This window comes from Haliaeetus leucocephalus, unplaced genomic scaffold (genome assembly GCF_000737465.1).
Source record: "Haliaeetus leucocephalus isolate CR32 unplaced genomic scaffold, Haliaeetus_leucocephalus-4.0 Scaffold340, whole genome shotgun sequence".
Classification (NCBI taxonomy): domain Eukaryota; kingdom Metazoa; phylum Chordata; class Aves; order Accipitriformes; family Accipitridae; genus Haliaeetus; species Haliaeetus leucocephalus.
The window spans coordinates 9,473,076-9,490,998 of NW_010972776.1; the positions used below are offsets into that span (position 1 = coordinate 9,473,076).

Genomic DNA, 17,923 nt, shown 5'->3' on the forward strand with positions numbered 1-17,923 from the left:
GTGGACTTCAACATCAAGGGGGACGACCTGATCGTCTTCCTGCACATCCAGAAGACGGGCGGCACCACCTTCGGCCGGCACCTGGTCCGCAACATCCAGCTGGAGCAGCCCTGCGAGTGCCGCGCCGGGCAGAAGAAGTGCACCTGCCACCGGCCCGGCAAGCGGGAGACCTGGCTCTTCTCCCGCTTCTCCACCGGCTGGAGCTGCGGGCTGCACGCCGACTGGACCGAGCTCACCAACTGCGTCCCCTCCGTGGTGGACAGCAAGAAGGAGGTGCGGCTCCGGCCCTCCAGGTGAGGCCGTGCGGGGGCCCCGGGCCTTCCCCCGGACCCGCTTCCCCTCCACCGGGGTGGGGGACGGACCCGCTGGGCGCCGTCGTGGCGGGGACGTCCCTCGCGGGGAGGTGGCGGGGGGGGGGTACCCCGCACCCCGGCACGGAGCGGGGGGCAGCGAGGGCTCCGGCAGGCGAACCGGCCCGGGGCTGCCGCGGTGGGTGCGGCGAGCCTTGGGCTCCGCCGAGCAGACAAAACCCTGACCCCCCGCTGTGCTGCCAGTGAGGTGTTTTAAATGCCGTCCCGCGGGCTGTCGCGATCCTCAGTGCCGGTGGGGAGAACCCGGGAGCTGACAGAGCCCGGTCCTCAGCGGCCGTCAGCATCCCCGCACGGTGACACGCCGACAGGCCCGGCAGCCCCACGGCCCGGGGAGCGCCCGGTGCGGCTCTTCCACGGCTGACGCAAAGACGCGAGGGTCCTCCGGCTGCCTCCAGGCTTGCCCCAGAGCTTTTCCCATCTCTGGCAAATCGCCTCGTCGTACTGAGCTCCCCGGGTGCGCGCGCTGGGGCTCCCGTTGGCTTCGAGAGTGCTCCTTGAGCCGCTCTGTCTTGGTACCTCTGAAGTTTAGCTTATGCGGATGGCGGCCTTGCAAAGTAAAGGTTACTCTTATGGCTGAATTACCTCCAAATATTTGCATTGTCCTTTAGCCCTAACCTTGATTCTTCTGTGTTTACGTTTTGAATTTTAGCGACGCTGCTTTCTTCATCCCTGCGCCTTTGAAGTTGCTCACCTCACCCCACCGTAGCTAGGTGGTTGCCTAAATGCTGCCCTTGCCTTTCAAAAGCCCAGCTGGCGGCTGCTCCTGAGCAGCGAGGACCTGCTTCCTCTGCTCCTGGAGCTGTTTGCTTACAGCCTACCTTCAGTTGTAACAGGCTGAGTAGCTTGTCCGTGGCCGCGCACGCAGCTGTACCGTGGAGCAGAACAGCTCAGGGTTTTAGCGTCTTTTCACATTGCTTCACTGGGAAATAAGAAGCTAGGGTATCACTCCTATTGCACTGCTAGACTTACGGCAGGTCCCCTTACAATGAGGGTACTGTTATATATCATGCTAACTGAAGTCAGGTCTAAGCACAGATTCACTTGAAATAGAAAGCAATTTCTTTCTAGAATTCCTTTTATATAGTGTGACACTACACTGCCATCTAGTAGAAAAATGGTTAGCGTCATTATCTTCCTGTACCCAAGAAGCAGCTCTTTATGAGTCTTGGCTATTGTGATTCCTGCTCTTTTGTTTTCCCTACCGCTTTAAAATTTAATTGTCTCATTTTTGTGACATCCCATTTGCAAACATCAGGAACCAATTCCTTGCCCTCTGGGTCAATTAGCTTCCCGGTTTCAGGATGCTGAGCCTTGCAGGCTACGTAGTTTATTTTACCTGTCCTATAAATATGTTGTTTGTCAGCAGAAATGGAATTGCATAACGTGCGCTGTCTTTTGCTGAACAGCTTCCCGTGATCTTCCTTTCTCTTCCCCCGGAGATGGGTCTGGCCTGCAGAGTTGTAGCTGTGGGGCACAGATTCCCTTCCTTCCCCAGAGACAGGACTGTCTGTGCTCAGGGTTAGTCATGTCCCCCAGAAAATGGGGATAGTCCTCGTCCTGAGCCCACCACCTTAGGCAGAAGGGAATGCCAGGTTTCAAGAGCTGAGTTTTTGTCTGTAGCTTTTGGCTTGTTTTTTTTTTTTTTTTTTTCCTGTTGGATTACCAAACATGCTTTTCTGCATCAAAACAGAAGCGTTTCGTGTACCTGCCCAAGAGTTCAGAGCAATGGTTTCTCATCCAGGAAACCATGTACGTCGTCATAGCTGACTTCTGAGAGGTCGCTAGGACTTGGGACTTGGGATTGAAGCCAGGAGAGAGGGAGGAAAATGAAGCTGTGATGACTTTGTGTTAGGTTGAGGTCTACTGTCTCAAAGGCTTCAAAATGATGTTATATTTTTAATAACCTCATTACGCAGCTTGCTTAATAGCTGCAGTTGTTCTCCCAAATAATGTCTTGACAACTTCTAAATGTTTAAAAATACAGGAAGAGAAGAAATTCTTAAGTGAACAATAGTCCCTTCAAGTCTTTGTGCCCGCTGTAATACCCTGTCTTTAATTTTATTTTGCGTTCTCGATTTAGCAACATTCAGCTGACAACTAGTTAATTAGCACCTATTCCTAATGCCAGTAACAGACGCTAATCTAAGTGTTTTCTGGACAGATAATAGCTTCTTTCAGAGCAGCAGTAGGTGTGGGATGAGGTGTCTGAGCAGAGGAGCCTCGCTGGCTCTGCGCGGGGCCAGCCTGGCTGTTCCTGTGCTGGGGTTTTTGGGGGGAGGCCGGACTGTCCCGGGTGGCGTGTGCTGGGTTAGCACCGGTGGGGAGGGAAGGAAGGGCACAGCCCTGGTGTGCGGATCCTGAGAGAGGGCGCAGAGACTTGGGGGAGCGCAAAGCCCATTTGAGGAGCATCGTCAGGGCAGGGAGCAGGATTTGGTCAGGAGCAGAGGACAGTTTCCTCAAGTGAGGCTTGGCTCGACCAGGGTGGGAATTCCTCCATTTATAATCAAGGTGATTAAAAAGTGAAGACCTGCTGTAAGAGTGATCTGAACTGCTTGGCAGCTGCATAATGCAATCTGTAGTTGCTGTCTTTGGGCTGTGTAGCCTTGTCTGGGAGCAGCCAAATGAGTGGTCCTTGTTCCAGCAAACTTTTTAACTTGCACCTGTGTGTGATTACTTTGCACAGAGGTTTGCCTTGAGGGGCATGGAGAGGCTGCTTGTCAGCTTGCTGATTAGCTGGGCTGTTCTGTAGGGGCCTTTTCTTTTGTTTGGAAGTTGAGCCTTTGTTAGTCTGGAGGATGCTCTGTGCTGGATCTCTTACTGCTCAGCACTAGGTACAGAGTATCTCCGTGGTATGATCTGATGGGATCAGCCTGGATGGTGTGTGTGTGGAGAACGTAGTTGCCTGCAGTATTCATCCTCCAGCCTCTGCCCTTAATCTCATCACCAGTCTGCCTGTGTTTTCTTTGGGAATTGCAGGCTTGGAGGGCGGATCCTGCACTGGAGCAGCAGAAATACTCAGGATGGCTGTTGTGATTTTTTTTTTTTATTTTATTTTTTATTGTTCTTTAACACAATGGTGCTTTCCTGTCTATGAGCATGTAGGTTCCCCAAACTTGAGTTGCTTTGTAGTGGTAGCCCGTGCTCCTTATGTGAAGTAAGTAGCTAAATGGATCTCCCTCTCCTCCTTTGGTCCTTCCTTGCCCTAGAGGAACACGAATCTCTGGGTGTGGGGAGACGGTTTTGGTTTTTTTCCTCCCTGGGTCCCATTGGGGTACATGTTCTGTACACCCCCTTTCCTGCTTGTCTCCTGTTCCACCAGTGCCACTCACCACTGCGGCATCTGGAAATCTCAGGAGAAGGAAAGGGGAAGGTGCAGGCACAGCTGATGCTTTGAGTGCTCTGGATTTGCTGCTTGGGAGGTTGGCGGAATGGGCTGATGGTGGTGGCAGAAAGAAGGGGATTGTCTCAGCCACTTGGCATCTGTGGTGAGAAAGGAGAAATGTGCCTTTTCCTAGTCATGAGTGACTGACTTGGGTCACTTGATTGATTGTGGAAGCCTCAAAGCTTTTGGCACGCTGAACGGAGGCAGCATCCAAAGTAACTGTGTGTGAGAGCATCACAGAACTGAGATTTTGCTCGGCTCTGGCTAATTATTATGGGAAGTATCTACTGAACTTGTCTATAGCAATAAATCCAATGCTACCATTGCAAGAAACAAAAGGCCTTGGGGTTAGACTGGAAAATACAGTGAGACATGGGAGCAAATACAGATACCCACATTCTTAAGTGGTGGTGTGGTTTCGTACCCTCATCGGGTGAGAGACCTGGCCGTGGGTAGAGGTCGGGCTGTATTTGGTGTCCCTCCTGGCTAGCGTTAAAGGAAGGAGGCACTCTCCATTGAGAGAGGGAGCTCGCAGAACTGCCTCTGGAGCCAGAAGGTCTGAGATTGGAAGAAATGTTACACTGCTGGTACAAGCCTGTTGGACCAGGACCAGGGATGGTGCCTACTGGCTTTTGGGAGGGCTGGTGCTGGCACCATGTTGTTGTGATGTGGGACAGAAGCCCTTGGCAACGCGTGGGTGTTCTTGTCTTGTCCCTACGTGTTAGTTAAACTCTTCCAAGTTGTCTTACGAAAATCTAAAGAAAAGATGCATTAAAACATTTCCCAGCAAACTGGAAGTGTTTAATGTGTGTGGCTCTCTTGGCTGAACGGATTAATCCCCATGCTCTTGGAAACGTGGTGGGATTTGCATCTGCGAATCTCATCCGCTCTGTGGTCTGCCGCGGCGTGCCCGACTCCTCGCGAGCCGGACTGCCGGCAGAGCCCTGGGAAGAAGGCGGCTTTGCCGCAGCAAGCGTTGCCATCGGTCCTGGCATGAGCTCAGATCCTCCTGGAGCAGGCTGGGCCCTGCGCGTGGGTTTTCCCAGTAAGCTGCTTCTGTGTGGAGCGGGTGGGGGGAGAAATCATGTAATGCTGCCAGGGAGAGAAAAATTACTTGGGGGGGTTTGCTTCTTAGGGAGAAGCCTACTCAGCTGCTATTGAAACAGCAAAGGTGATACATAGCTGTGCAAGGGGACGAGCTCCGTTGTTTCACCGGTAGTGGTGGAACTTGGGGAATAGTTAAGCCCTGTAAATTGGCCCTAAACCCCTTGTAGGCAGGAGAGATGTTGTGGGGTCCCACTGTGCCCCGAGGCTTGGGGTGGATGATAAAGGCTTCGGCGGGAGGTGGACAATTTAAAACCTCTGGGTGCTGGTGGAGCAGATGCCATTTCCAAGGATGGAGGCCCCCAGCACTGCCGCTTTGGGGGCAAAGCCTGGCCTGGGGGGGCCTGCTTGGGGAGAGAAGGGGACCGGCATGGCTGAGCTGGAGGCTGTGAGCGAGCAGATGGGGTGACCTGCTGTAACTTGGGTCCCGGCCAGAGCACCGGGAGGGTGCCTGCCTGCCCTTGAAATACGCATCACTGAAACTCCCCGGGAAAAACTCTGCAACAATTATAAAGCACCCCCCCCAAAAAAAAAACCAAACCACAACCCAAAAAAACCCCCAGAGCATTTGCAGAGATGCCACCAGGCCGGAGCGACTCCGTGCCGCTTCATTTATCAGCGGGATTTCCTAATGACCCTGCTCATTGCGGTGTGGTGGCTGCTGTGGCTGCGGGATGAGATGGGTGGTGAATATTGCCTCGCCACCTGCGAGCGTGTGTGTCTGCGGCAGCTGAATTTCCCTGCTTGGTACCTGGTGGGCCGGAGCTGGGTCTGGTGTTGGGGCGTTGGAAGCAGTGGGCCAGCCCGCAGAGCAAAAAAGGGGCTTTGAGGGGAAGGGCAGGGGATTATTTTCCGAAGGACCAGTGGTTCCTTCACCTAATCCCATTACAGGGCCTGACCTTGAAAGTCTTGGTTATAAACTTAAGTTGTGGGTTTTTAAGTTTGGACTATAGGACTTGTAAAGGTCTTTAAATTGATATTGCTTGTGTTGCAGATAAAGTGTTGGACTTCTTAAAGGACATCTTAAAGGGATTAAAAAATCATTTTCCCTATTAGGTCTCTTCAGTTCTTCTCTAAATCTTTAATAAAGTGCAAATTGACTTTTAGTTATTTAAAAGTATATATTTCCTACTGCCTTTTATTTTAAATTGGAGAATTTTTTTTGTGGGTAGAGAGAGGATGTTAATTGTTGTAAAAATAAATCCCAGTGATTGCAGTAGAGCAAGGAACGAGGCACAGGTGTTACTTTTTGCACTGTTTATTCTGTTTGTTATCCGAGTTGGTCCTTCCTAAAGAAGAGGGGGGGGAATATGAACACTGTGGCATGGTGCTGTTGTACTAAGACATGATTACTTTTTCTTGAGAAGGTGCCTTTCTGCTAATTTTTTCTGGGAATTTATAAATATTAAAATGAAACTATAAATACATGTTTCAACTGTATTAAAATAGACACAGATGGTGCCTTGTGATCCCTCTTCATAACTTTATAACCTTTAATAAAGGTTATCAAAGGCGCTTGGAAGTCAGGCATCACCCATAGGTTATTTATTTTTATTAAAAGAGATTTTTAAGTTTAACAAGTTGCGCATCAGTTCCAAGGTGTATTAACTGAGATTAATTTGTCCCTCATTTATTTAATCTGAATTGTCAGGAATCATGTTCTCTACTGATGTAAATGTCGGCAAAAAGGACTTATTAGTAGATTTGATTGCTTTTTAAATTTAACTAGCAGAGATGCACTGGCATGCCTAAGAGAATTGGTCTGTTTCTTGTGAACAGTTCGGTGCCTAATGAATCACTTCAATGTACTTTTCTGAAGGAAAGCAGAGCAATTTAAATGTGCAATGCATTGATTTACCTCAAATGGATTAGGCCTCTGTGTGCAATCCTTTGCATTAATTTACTTTCTCCACAACTGTAATAATAAAAGGAGTGTTTCTGTACGGCATCAGCCCAAATTAGGTCACGTAACTTCCTAGAAAGCAAAATAATTAATATGTGGCTGAAAATGGGATGCAAGAATGGATCTTTCTGAGAGGACGTGGGTCTTGGGAAGTGCCTCTGGGTTCAGGACGCCTCTGGGAGCTGTGCCGGGTACAGGACCACGGGGCTGGATGGAGCCCACTGTGGCCAGGACCTGGTGGGGGCTTTTTGCGTGCCCCATCTGCCCTGGTGAGCACTGACTGAGTGTAAGGAGGAGAGAATTGTGCCTAAAGTAGTGGTGATTTCTTGACTTTATTATGGGGTGGGATAAAAAAAAAAGTGTTTGTAATTTGGTGGAACTTTAAGAGATTTCTTTGATGTGGTCAGGCTTGTTTTTTAAACTGAGGAAACAGTACAAAAATCTAACTCCAGCAGATTCGAACATATTTTATTGCCGTAGTAACTTTTCGGTCCCCTCTTCCCCTCCCCATAACATCCCATCTGCTGTGCAGTCACAGCGTTGGGCTACAGCAGCCAGGATGCAAAACTGGGGGTAATTCCGTATTTAACCACTTAGCTGCAGAAATGGCGTCCGGGCTTTGTTTCGCTCTGCGGGGATTTCTGCGGCCGAGCAGCCCTCGCAACTCTCAGCCCTTTTTGGAATTATCCTTGTAGGCTTCTTACATACTTGCGAGGATTAATCTCCCCTCCCCTTCTCGATCGGCTAATTGCCATTGCTGGGCAGCTGCCTGCCCAGATGTAAACCCGCAGGGAAGCGAAGCGATGGAGCATCCCCAGCCGCTGCCTGCCTTCCTCTCTCCGGAGCCCGGTTCCCTGCTCCCAGCGTGGGGCTGGGATGCTCGCCCGAGCAGCGCCTGTCGGAGTTTGCGGCATCTTGGATGGAAGCAAAGCCAACCAGGACAGGAGATGCGGGACGGTGGTTTTGTGTGGGAGGACGAAGGCAGTGTGGTGACCAGAGTGGGGAGGCAGTGCCGCTCCTGCCTTCCTCCTCCTCCTCCTCCTCTTCCTTGGCAGCTGGCACCGGAGAGCAAGCGTGGATTATTGTTTGTGATTGATTTGCTGATGCTGGCAATTGTACAGTGTGTTCTGGGACTAATAGGGTAGCACCGAATTATTCAGGCGTTAGTGAAATGAATCACATTTGTGATGAGTAATAAGTAGCAGACTTTGGTATTTATGAATAATTAACACAGTAAAGTTTTTCTTAAACAGACATGAAGAAATGATTTAATTTCTACTGTGAACACTCTGTAAAATTAATGAAAGATAATTGCATTTGCTAATGTGAGACTAAGAAGCCAAAGCAATCTATTTTTTTGTGTTTAAGTTCATACTGCTGATGTAAACAGTGAATGTATAATTCCTTCAGTATGTTTTCACTGGGTGGGACCTGTGTTTAACATCCAGTGGGGTGTTTTTCGTTGGAATAAAAAGTCTATTGGTAAACAAATCACAGTTGCCCTTTCCATCCACTCGTGTATCTCTGGGTGGGTAGCATATATAAGTATATAACAAGATAATGGTTTTGGATGAGTGGCTATTAGGACCAGCTTTTTTTTTCCTCTTCCCTGACTCTGGTCTACTTCCTCAGCTGTTCATGCCTTTAAAGACAGAATCCTTTTAAGATATTGCTTATATACAGCTTTGAGTGAAATCTCCACTTACTTAGTCTTAAAAAAAAAATCGTTAGTCTTTAGAGAACTGGAAGTCATAAGATCCATTAGGGGTGAGACTCAAATCATGTTACTTCTTGGTTCTCAGCTGCTTATCCAACTCTGAGGGAGCCAAACTTTTGATGTGATACAACTAAATATATGCAGCTATGAGGGAGATAATCTTGCAGCATTAAACGATTTTGCACATCTCCATAAAAGCATGAAGAAGACTATGCCTTTCATGAGATCCTTGTAGCAAATGCTCCTAATTTCCCGTAATCAAAAGGACTGTGAAGTTTTGATGCTCTTAGAGGGCCAAGTAGCTGGAAGATCAATTCTTTCTTTACTCCATTTTGTGTTGGGTAAATTAAAACATTGCAAGGCTCCCAGCAGTGGGAATCTGCTCATTCAGACTGCTGTTTGAACTGTGGGATCCTTCAGCAAATGCCCAAATCAAGTGAGTAAAGCACTCTCTGTGACTGATTATTCTCTCCAAGCTTCCTTGTGTTCAGAGTAAAGCAACTGTTTTAACCTCCCTATTAAGAAAAACAGTGTTTCCTTGGTCAAAGCCAGAGAAGCTGCTTTTGAGAGTTGCTTTTTCAGGGTAACTGAGGGGAGAGCATTTCCTTTTGCCTGTGGGAAACTACTCCCTGGAGCAATCCCAAGCCATTCTGAGGTTGTTGTTTTGTTGTTTTTTTTTCTCTTGCGGGTTCAGAGAAAGTTATTGGGAACATGCTTGTGTCCTGCTTGAGCAAAATCTACCAGCTACTAACTTTTTCCCTTTTTTGGCAGTAGCTAACTCATCTTGATAGGGAAGATGCTGCGGGAGTCATCCTCCCATGGTACTCTTTGCCCGTGGAGGACTTTAATGGGGCTGGATGTGGGTGGAGGCATCGGTCCGTGCGAAGCTCCCAGAAAAGCGGCAGGCTTCGTTCCTCCTGGAACTGATGTCACCAGCTGTAGATGGGGAGGAAGATGGCTGCGTGGCTTCTGCCTTTCACAGAGCTGTTTGTTTTTCTGGGGGGGGCTTGAATCTAATCAGTACAGTGGTAGCACGGAGAAGTGAGACAAAAGTGCTCAAGGAAATGTCAGACGCAACAGGATGCGTCTGCCTGATGATAGCTGAGTGACTTGCAAAACCATAAATGGCATAAATTAGGCTTTAACTCCTTCAGTTGTTGTGTGCTGCAAGTCAGTCACTGGTAAGAGAAAAAGCTTTTGTGTTGGCATGGTCTCCCCATTACACTTTCTTTTTTCCTAACTGTGCATCTTTAACTGAAACTTCAGTAGGTTGGTTTTGGATTATGGTAATTTCCAATAACTTCAGATGATAAAATGTGGAGTAGAGTTTTAACTTTCTAATAAAGCTGACTTAAAGCTCAGTTGTTTGGCTTTCTGGTGGCAGGTTGCTGCTGGGGTCTGTCTTCTTGGCTCTGGTCTGCGTGGGCGAAAAGTGGTGGCTAAACATACGAGTGGGATGTGAGAAGCTAGGACTTTACACCTCCATCACCATGCCTGTCCTCTTCTTCTTGGCCTCTGCCTTGTCTATGTAACGCAGCTCTTTGCGTCAGGATCTCTTTCAGTGTGTATGTAGCATAAAGGATGTTGGATTTCCTGGCCTGACTGCATATACGTGACTAATCTTAGGTGGAGGCACTGGAAGTACTTTTAAGTGTTTAGTTTGAATTCAGGGAAGCTGTAGTTTTTAAATATGAACCCAACGTACTGTACTGACAGGTGACTCCAGCCTGCCATGCACGCTGCCCCGTGCTGGTGTCGCGGGGGGGCTGTGGTGGTCCTTCTGTTCCCGGGAAGGGAAGAGGGAGGGAAGCTCCCTGAGCACGTAGCTGCTGGTGCGTGGTCACACCGCTCGGTGCTTTCACACCAGAGCTCTTGCGTGATCTAGTTTTTACCTCCTTTCAGGGATGAAGTCTCTGGCTTCACTCTTTGGAAGGAGCAACTTGGGAAGATCAGAAGCCTGGTAGAGTTGTCCTAAAGTCCGGTCTAAGCATGCCCTAAAGGTGTGTCTGTGAGCCTGGTGCTCTGGCTCATAGAAAAGGGTAGTGAGGAAAGCTAGGACCTGCTCTCCTAAAGAGGAGGCATTGGGTATCTAACACCAGATGTCTTGACCATGGTCGGTAGGAATGAAACATTGCTGCTCCACTTTAAGCTTTTGCTTTGGTTGCAGTGGGTGACTGTTAAGGCTGCATCTGCTCAGAGCGGAGAGGACTAGACTGTCAGAAGGCAGCAGTAGCAGAGACCTAAGAGAAGCTCTAGTCAGTTCCTTATTATCTCTTGAACACTTAGTTTGCAAAACTATCCTATATAGCCAGTTAAACCAGTCCTGCTTCTGGAGCAGGTCAGATAGACCCCAGGTGAGCCCATGTTCTTGGATATAACTGATGGGTTTTGCAAAGTAGAGTTATAAATGCCCTTTTTCATCCCATTTCCAGAGGAGAGGCAGAGAAAGCAAATGAAAAGAGTAGTTGCACCTGCAGCTGCTTCTCCTGAGAAGCTACTGGCTCACTTTCCATGCTGCTAGTTGTGTTTTGGATGCCAGCAGCATTCTGGGTTAGAATATGAGCACTCCCAGAATTTTTATGGATAGAGGCAACTTCCTCACTAAGTTAGATTTATGGGGTGGTGCTGAGGTTCAGCTGATAATACCTGCTGGAGTTTGGAGATGGCAGCTTGCTGGCAGTGATGCAGAACAGCTGAAGAAGAGGGCGATGGCTAGGGATGAATTTTGACTGGGGAATAGTTCTGCAAGCTGTTTTATCACCCAGTGTTTTGTGGCATATTTAACATGCTACCACATGCAAGAAAAAAATTGCAATTTTGCTAGAAATACAGTCAGCAGAAAATGTTGCAGGGGAGACGTGTGAGCGCTGCCCTATGTTTGGATTACTGAGCTCTTTGTTGCTTGCAAGGACAAAAGCGTGTGAATAACCATCCTTGTCTGCAAGCATGGCTAAGTGCGTTGGACCTGAGGTTTGGAACAAAATCTGTCCTAAATCTTTTTAAATTTATTTATTGGGGCATTTAACTGAAGGCATGTAACTGAGAACAGTGCTGATATTTCTGGAGAAGGGATTGGAAGGACGTTGTGCATCACTAGGTTTAAGATGCGCACAAACTATATCTTGTCAAGCCTGAACTCTATTGTGTGAACAAAAGTACTTAAATATGTATTGCTTAAGCATATAGTTAAAGTGTTTAAATGTATTGCTAAGTGCTTTACAGAACAGGGGTCAGTCTAATGGCGTGAGCACCTTTTGTTGCCCTGGGGTGGTGAAGTTTCCTGCTCTGCAGAGTTGGGATTTCATGTGTCTTTGCTCTTGTTTGGGATGCCAGCTTTCCCTACTGTAATTCTCCTTTTCCTACAATTTGGAACTGGTCAGTGCTGCAGCTGTGTGTGCACCAAGATGAGCAGAGGGTGTAGAGTCTAGAGACTTGCTGAGACAAGTGAAAATTGAGATTCCCTGTTACAGGACCCAAAGACCTAGAGAGCAGCTTGGGTAAGTTGATGCGTCCATGTGACGGTGTCCGTCCTGGCTAGTATATCGGGTTTGGGTTGGGGACCTGGAGAACCAGAAGCAGCAGCTGTTTCAGACTCTGTATAACAGCCAGCCTTCTGCAGGAGAAAGCTGTAGGAGCACATGCCTTTCATGGGCAGGTTTGGTTTGAGGCTGTAGGGGAAAAGGGGAGTTTTAGACCTCTCTTCCACCAGCATCTGGGGGCGCATACCCAAAAGGCCAGCTCCATCTGACCTGAATCCGGACCTCCCGTCAGCCAATCCCTTTTATAAAATTGGTCAGTGTATCAGGCAGCACAGGAAAAATAAAACACAGAAAGGACTTAAGGATAGCTGAGCTCATGGTGAGATAAAAATTTCTCAGAGCCTGGATTATGGAAGGATCCGGTTATTTGTAAAATATATAAGCAGATTCTCTGCCTCGGCCACAGTGGCTCGGCAGTCGTGCTGGAGGATTTGATCGTGCGCTCAGCCCATCCTGCTGCTCTCTCGGGTACAGCTGAGGTCTGGAAATTGAGGTTTAAGGCTGATGACAACTTGTGTATTAAATGTCGCAAATTAACTGTACTTTGGAAACTGCAAATACAGGCTTTTTAAAGGAATCTAAGGCTCTCTTGTTTCTTGTCTAAAGGGTTGGTTTTGCTTTTCCTGTCATGTTATGTTATTTTCCTGGAATTAGCAGGACAGTTTTGCTTCTGCTTTTCCTCGTGTATCAGCTGAAGTCATGAAGGTGAATTGCTTCCTGCAATAAATGTGTATAAATGGAAGAGTTATGGGTATGAAGTACAGTATCATATTTTTTCCCTTACAGTAAAAATATTTAATGTCTTATATAATGTTCTATCAAGATAAGTGAAATTCTGGTCTCTTTACTCCTGTGCTTAAAAGATCTTTTTAAGGATATTTATATGTCTTGGTACATACTGGAATCCAAGTACTTGTACCTGTTGCTTATAATGGAGGGTAGGTTGGTTAAACCTGAGATCTGCCATCTCACGATGATGGATACTCAAGCTGAAATCTGATCATTGAGAGAAACTAAAACAGTCTGTGAAGCAAGTAGCTCTTTTTTGGCAGCAGGCATTACCAAACGGAACCTGTTGCCTTATTGAGGACAGCTTTGGGGTGGAAACCTCATCTCCTCCCTCCAAACACAGAGCAGGTAGAAGTCATTGGACACATGAGCATTTGCAGATGGCTTGCCTGTCTAGGGCCGCATCTTTTACAGTGCGGCTAATAGTTTCAGTTACGGCAGAGGACTGACTTAATTTTCTATGGAAAGGGAAAGCGGGCACCTGAGATGTGATATAAAGGCAGCAATTGCAGTTCTGGGCTGCCAGAAGTCATTGCCTTTTTGTATTTATGGAGTTTGTGTTGGGCTCTGTTACAGGACTTGGGAGACACGCTTTCTTTTGGAAGTGGGTTATGGTAGGATTTATAGATGCTGAAGAGCATGTTGTGTTCCAAGGGCATGACCTGTGCAAGTGTAAGTGATCCTAAAATCTGCAGTGTGCTAGCTGGCTGGTGGGAGTCAATTTGGGATGTTTGGAGAAGGAGGGAGCAGAACAGAGGCTTTTTAGCTCATGTGGACAACATCCTTTTATTTTACAAGTTGTTTTTCATCTTTGCTTGAGCAGCTGAGATGAAACATGCCTTTCTGTTAAGAACAAATGCAAAAGCCTTCACTTTAATGCAGGTACCAGGGCTGGGATGTGCTGCAGTCACTTATTGCATCGCTTGGCTTTGATCCTTGGTTGTGGTGTAAGAGTGCACAGCACAACTCAGGAAGGTGTGGTGGTGAAGTGGTTTTAAGTCCCTGGTCTAGACTGACGCCTGTGTCCCTGGCCCAGAGTAAGTTAAGATTTCTCCAGGCTGCAAGCACTGTCAAGCTCTTCAGGGTCACCTACAGCAGTCGCATCCCCCGGTGCATGCAGCCCAGCTAGCTCTTCCCTTACCGTCTGCTTTCCTTCCTCCTGTGCCCCCCAGGCAGGGAGACTGGAGGAAAAAATGCTGGGAGGAATGTCAAAAGGTTGTCTGTTCCCCTCCCTGTTTGAAGGTTGGGATTCTCTTACTGGTTTTTATTTTCTACACAGTTTTCGTATTAAACAAGAGCAGCCTTTTTGCAAGCTCCACTGCTCCTTGGGCTGGGAGCAGGGTGAGTATCTGCGTAGCAGAGATTTTGTGGTAAAATTTATTGTTGCTGTACTTGAACATTAACCTGAGGGATTTTTTCCCTTCTCTCTTTAAACAAGTTTTTTTTTTCCCCACTAATGGAAAATTTCAGCTTGTCTTCCACTTAACCACAGTCCAGGCTTTTCCAGGAAAATGGAATGAATCAGTAATGCTTCCCTCCTTTGCTTATTGTGTGCTTAGCTGATTGTATTATTTTTATTGTGGGTTTTGATTGCATACAGGCCTTCTTCTGTCCCCACCAAACTGGTGTTGTTTTCTAGACAAGAGAGGACAGCCAGGATCTCTAAGGTGGTGCTTCTCCCTCCAGGGCTGTGTTACCCCCAGACCTTCAGAGTTTGAAAATCATGGATTTAGGAAGAGAATGAAGCTGAACAAGGCCAGGCAGACACTTCTTACAGCGCAGTGTTTTACTGTGGGCTGAGGGCTTTTGATTCAAGTGATGTGCAGGGCTGAGCATCCAGGAGCACAAGGGCAACTTTGAGTTTACCATTTGGCAGCAGGGAGCAGCAGCTTCCATCCACAGCTGTCAGGGAGCCTCTTGGTGCTGCTCGGCTCACTTGCTACCACTCGCTCCACTGACCTACAGGTTTGTTCTTGGTTGTTTCACCTTTCACATAGACTCGATGCTCTCTAGATTGATGTCTTGAAGCGTGGGTTTAAAAATCAAATAGCAAATGACTGCGCTGTAATGGATGTTATTGCACTAGACATTATATTACAGAAGTCACTGTGGTTAAGTGGAGTATCTCCGGAATCTTGTTTTATCAAGACGTTTATGTTCCCCTCCAATTTTTGTGGAGAGTCGTTTAGATGTTTTCCAGATTAGAGCATAATGGAACTGCTAGCTATAAATGTTCGGAGGAATCCATTACACATGGTGATTTAGTGGTTAGTCACAATTACTTTGGAGCTACAGTGTCAAATTTAACACCAACCTTCAAAACCACGTATTGTGAAATCCGGTCATCCTTCCTGTGAGATGCTCCTCTAGCCTCCCAGAGAAGAAAAAGACATTTTGTACAGCAAGATACAAAAGCAATTTGGAGGGGACAGGCTGATGCTGGAGGAACAACTCGGTGTAAGAAGCAAACCAGCAGGCGGTTTTTCCCCGTAGGGTTTTAGCCTTTTTCTTTCCGCTTAATTAAAATCCAGAAGACCGGTGGTGGCAGCGGGTTGGTGTGCTGCTTTCCCTTCCCGCTGGAGGTGCAGGTGGAGGCAGCGACTGACGGAGCTGGAGCAGGACGGTCCCACGTGCCGCAAGCCCGGGTCTCCATCCTGCAGCAGCGCTCGGCGCGGGGCTCTGGCTCCTGCCGCGGGACAGCCGCCTGCTCCCGGACGGCAAAGAGCTGGTCTCCTCGAGACCTAGACTGGTGGTTTTGTTAATGGTGGTGGAGATGTTCCTGCGGGTTTGTTGAAGAAAGCACCATGGGCTGTAGAGCTGTAGCTAATAACTAGAGCAACTTTTGCATAACAGAAGTATCAACGGACACTTTCACTTACCGTAACTATATATAGGCACCTGCTTTAACCACAGCCTGTGAGCGGAAGCTGTTGCCCCTGTTTAGCTTTTGAAATACCACGTTTCCCCGAGACAACTACCTGCTTGTTGCCGCTGGCTGCCCGTTCCCGTGTTTGACCCAACGGGAGTTGTGTGCGGTGCCTTGAGCTGCACCTTCTGCGACCTTCTGGGGTAGAAATTACTGCTGTGGGTTGAGTGACCTGCATCTTGCTGGTTTTTGTTTGCTGAGCAGAGGTTTTATGACCTGCAGGGCTGTGTGTTTCCTTCCTCTCAGCTTGTGAGTTGAAAGTGAGTTCATCTGAAGACTGTTGTAGCACTCTGTGTCACGGGTTTTAAGCCCAGGGTGGAGGCTGTCAAAATGAAATGTGTAAACCTGAGATTTAGAGGATGAGCAAGTAAATCCCATTAAATTTGTGCGTCGTAGAGTCTCGGAACAAAATTTGGATTAAGGGACGAGCTCATGCAGTTGGGTCTCCCAAAGCTCCTCAGTCGTCTTTGGGCGTATTTGTTTCTGCAGTGGTTGGTGCTAGAGATGCCTGCAGGATACCTGAAAATGCTTCTCTGTCAGTATTTTAATAGCAATGATTTAATAGCACATTTTAAAAAGAACATTATTTGGGATTGTTAAGACTTGGCCTTGGTTTGGAGTTCCTTCTTGATACCTGGAGGAGATCTTGAAATTCTAGGTTTGTGCAAACTTGAAAGGGTCAGTGCCCTAATCTGTAGCTGAGTTTATTAGTAAAGCTTTGTAAAACATCTAGGAATTTTTAGTTAATTCAGATCAGAGCCCCACTTCTTACCAGCTGTCCAGAAACTTGAACAGTTTAAAACCTGTATAACACACAGATCATCTAATCCTTTCATTCCCTTTGGTTTAGAATGTTAGTTTCATTCATGAGCACAAGATAAGCTTTTGGAAGAGGTAACATTAGAGGACATGAGTTTTGTGTTGAAATTAGAGTTTTCCAGGAGCTGCAGCATAGCAGCAAGGTTGCCGGGAGTCCGAACTGCCTGAGGAAGGAGTTCGTACTTGCTGTCGTGCGTTCGGCAGCTCATCCTCGACTTGCTCCTGGAGGCATCTGAAGGGCATTGAAAATGTCAAAGCGGTCACGGTGACCTGGCGTGCGCTCATGCTGCCCGTCCTCTGCGTCCTGGGGTGCTGCCAGGTTTGATCTTGGCTTCATCTCCGGTGCTGCCCAGTCTGGCTGCTGCGTAGCCGAAATTAGCACACTCCCCATCGTGTATGCCGTGGGCTTTGCAGGGGTGATGCTTTCATGGCCTGACTCATCCCTGTTAGAGACAACGGTGCTCATCCCCTTGATTGAATGAAGAGCCCCATTCCCCAGAGGGGTGGCCTCCCTGGAAAGGAGATAATTCATGCCCCGCAGCAGCTCTCTCTTAAATCGGTTGAAGAACGGGATCTGGTTGGCTTTAATGATAAGAGCTGGGTTTTTGCAGTGTCAGCTGTTTTCCGCACGGTTAGTGCTGGGACCACAGACCTCATTAGAGTTGTATGATGGGATGAGAGGTTAAAAGCCAGTGTGATACCTACAAAGTGCTCCAGCCGTACAAGAAATGTCACTGCATCCTCCTTAAACGCTCGTAATTAGTAATTCCTGATTTGCCCTGGCTCTTCGGAGCAGTCTGCTGGGAGGACAAGCTTGTGAACAGCACTCGGCTGCCTGGCTAGGGCTCTTAAACAAGTGTGCAGTTTTTGACATTCTTAATTTTTAGAACTGGGTTTCCACATCTTGCTTTAACTGTTATCATTAGCAGTTTGCTGGGCTTCATTTTGGTGATGGAGAGCATTTTGTGATCTCGGAAGCATTCTGTAATGCAGCAGTGTACGGGAGTCATAGTACATAAACCGGAACTGCTTTCTAAGTGTGTTTTTTAAACTTCTTTTCTTTTAAATTAATTCCTCTTGGCAACTCAACTGAGCATATGTATCATTCCTAACTTTTTCTTAAAATCAAATATGGTATCTGCTTTTTTTACTGTTGATTTTAAAGGACTAATTTCTTTTTTTTTTAGTAGACTGTGTTCATCCTGCTGTCATGACTTTTTTCCTGTTTAGTTGCTTTAGAATTGCATTGCGTTCTGCTTTCACTTTTTAATTGGCAATCATATAATGTCCAGGGTGGGAGAGAGGGAATTTCACTGTGGAATTGGAGGCAGAGATTTGGACCGCTGTGTTTTCGTTTAATGAGGAAAGTACTT

General features: G+C 47.4%; 1 protein-coding gene across 1 annotated transcript in view; it reads left to right on the top strand.

Annotated features, from left to right (window-relative positions):
• Positions 1–17,923, top strand: part of HS6ST2 (heparan sulfate 6-O-sulfotransferase 2) — a gene marked incomplete at its 5' end in the record, with an annotated part of 130,694 nt that continues 112,771 nt past the window's right edge. The window contains one exon of the mRNA XM_010572550.1: positions 1–293. Within this exon, the coding sequence (XP_010570852.1) occupies positions 1–293 (293 nt within the window). The remainder of the gene's footprint in view (positions 294–17,923) is intronic.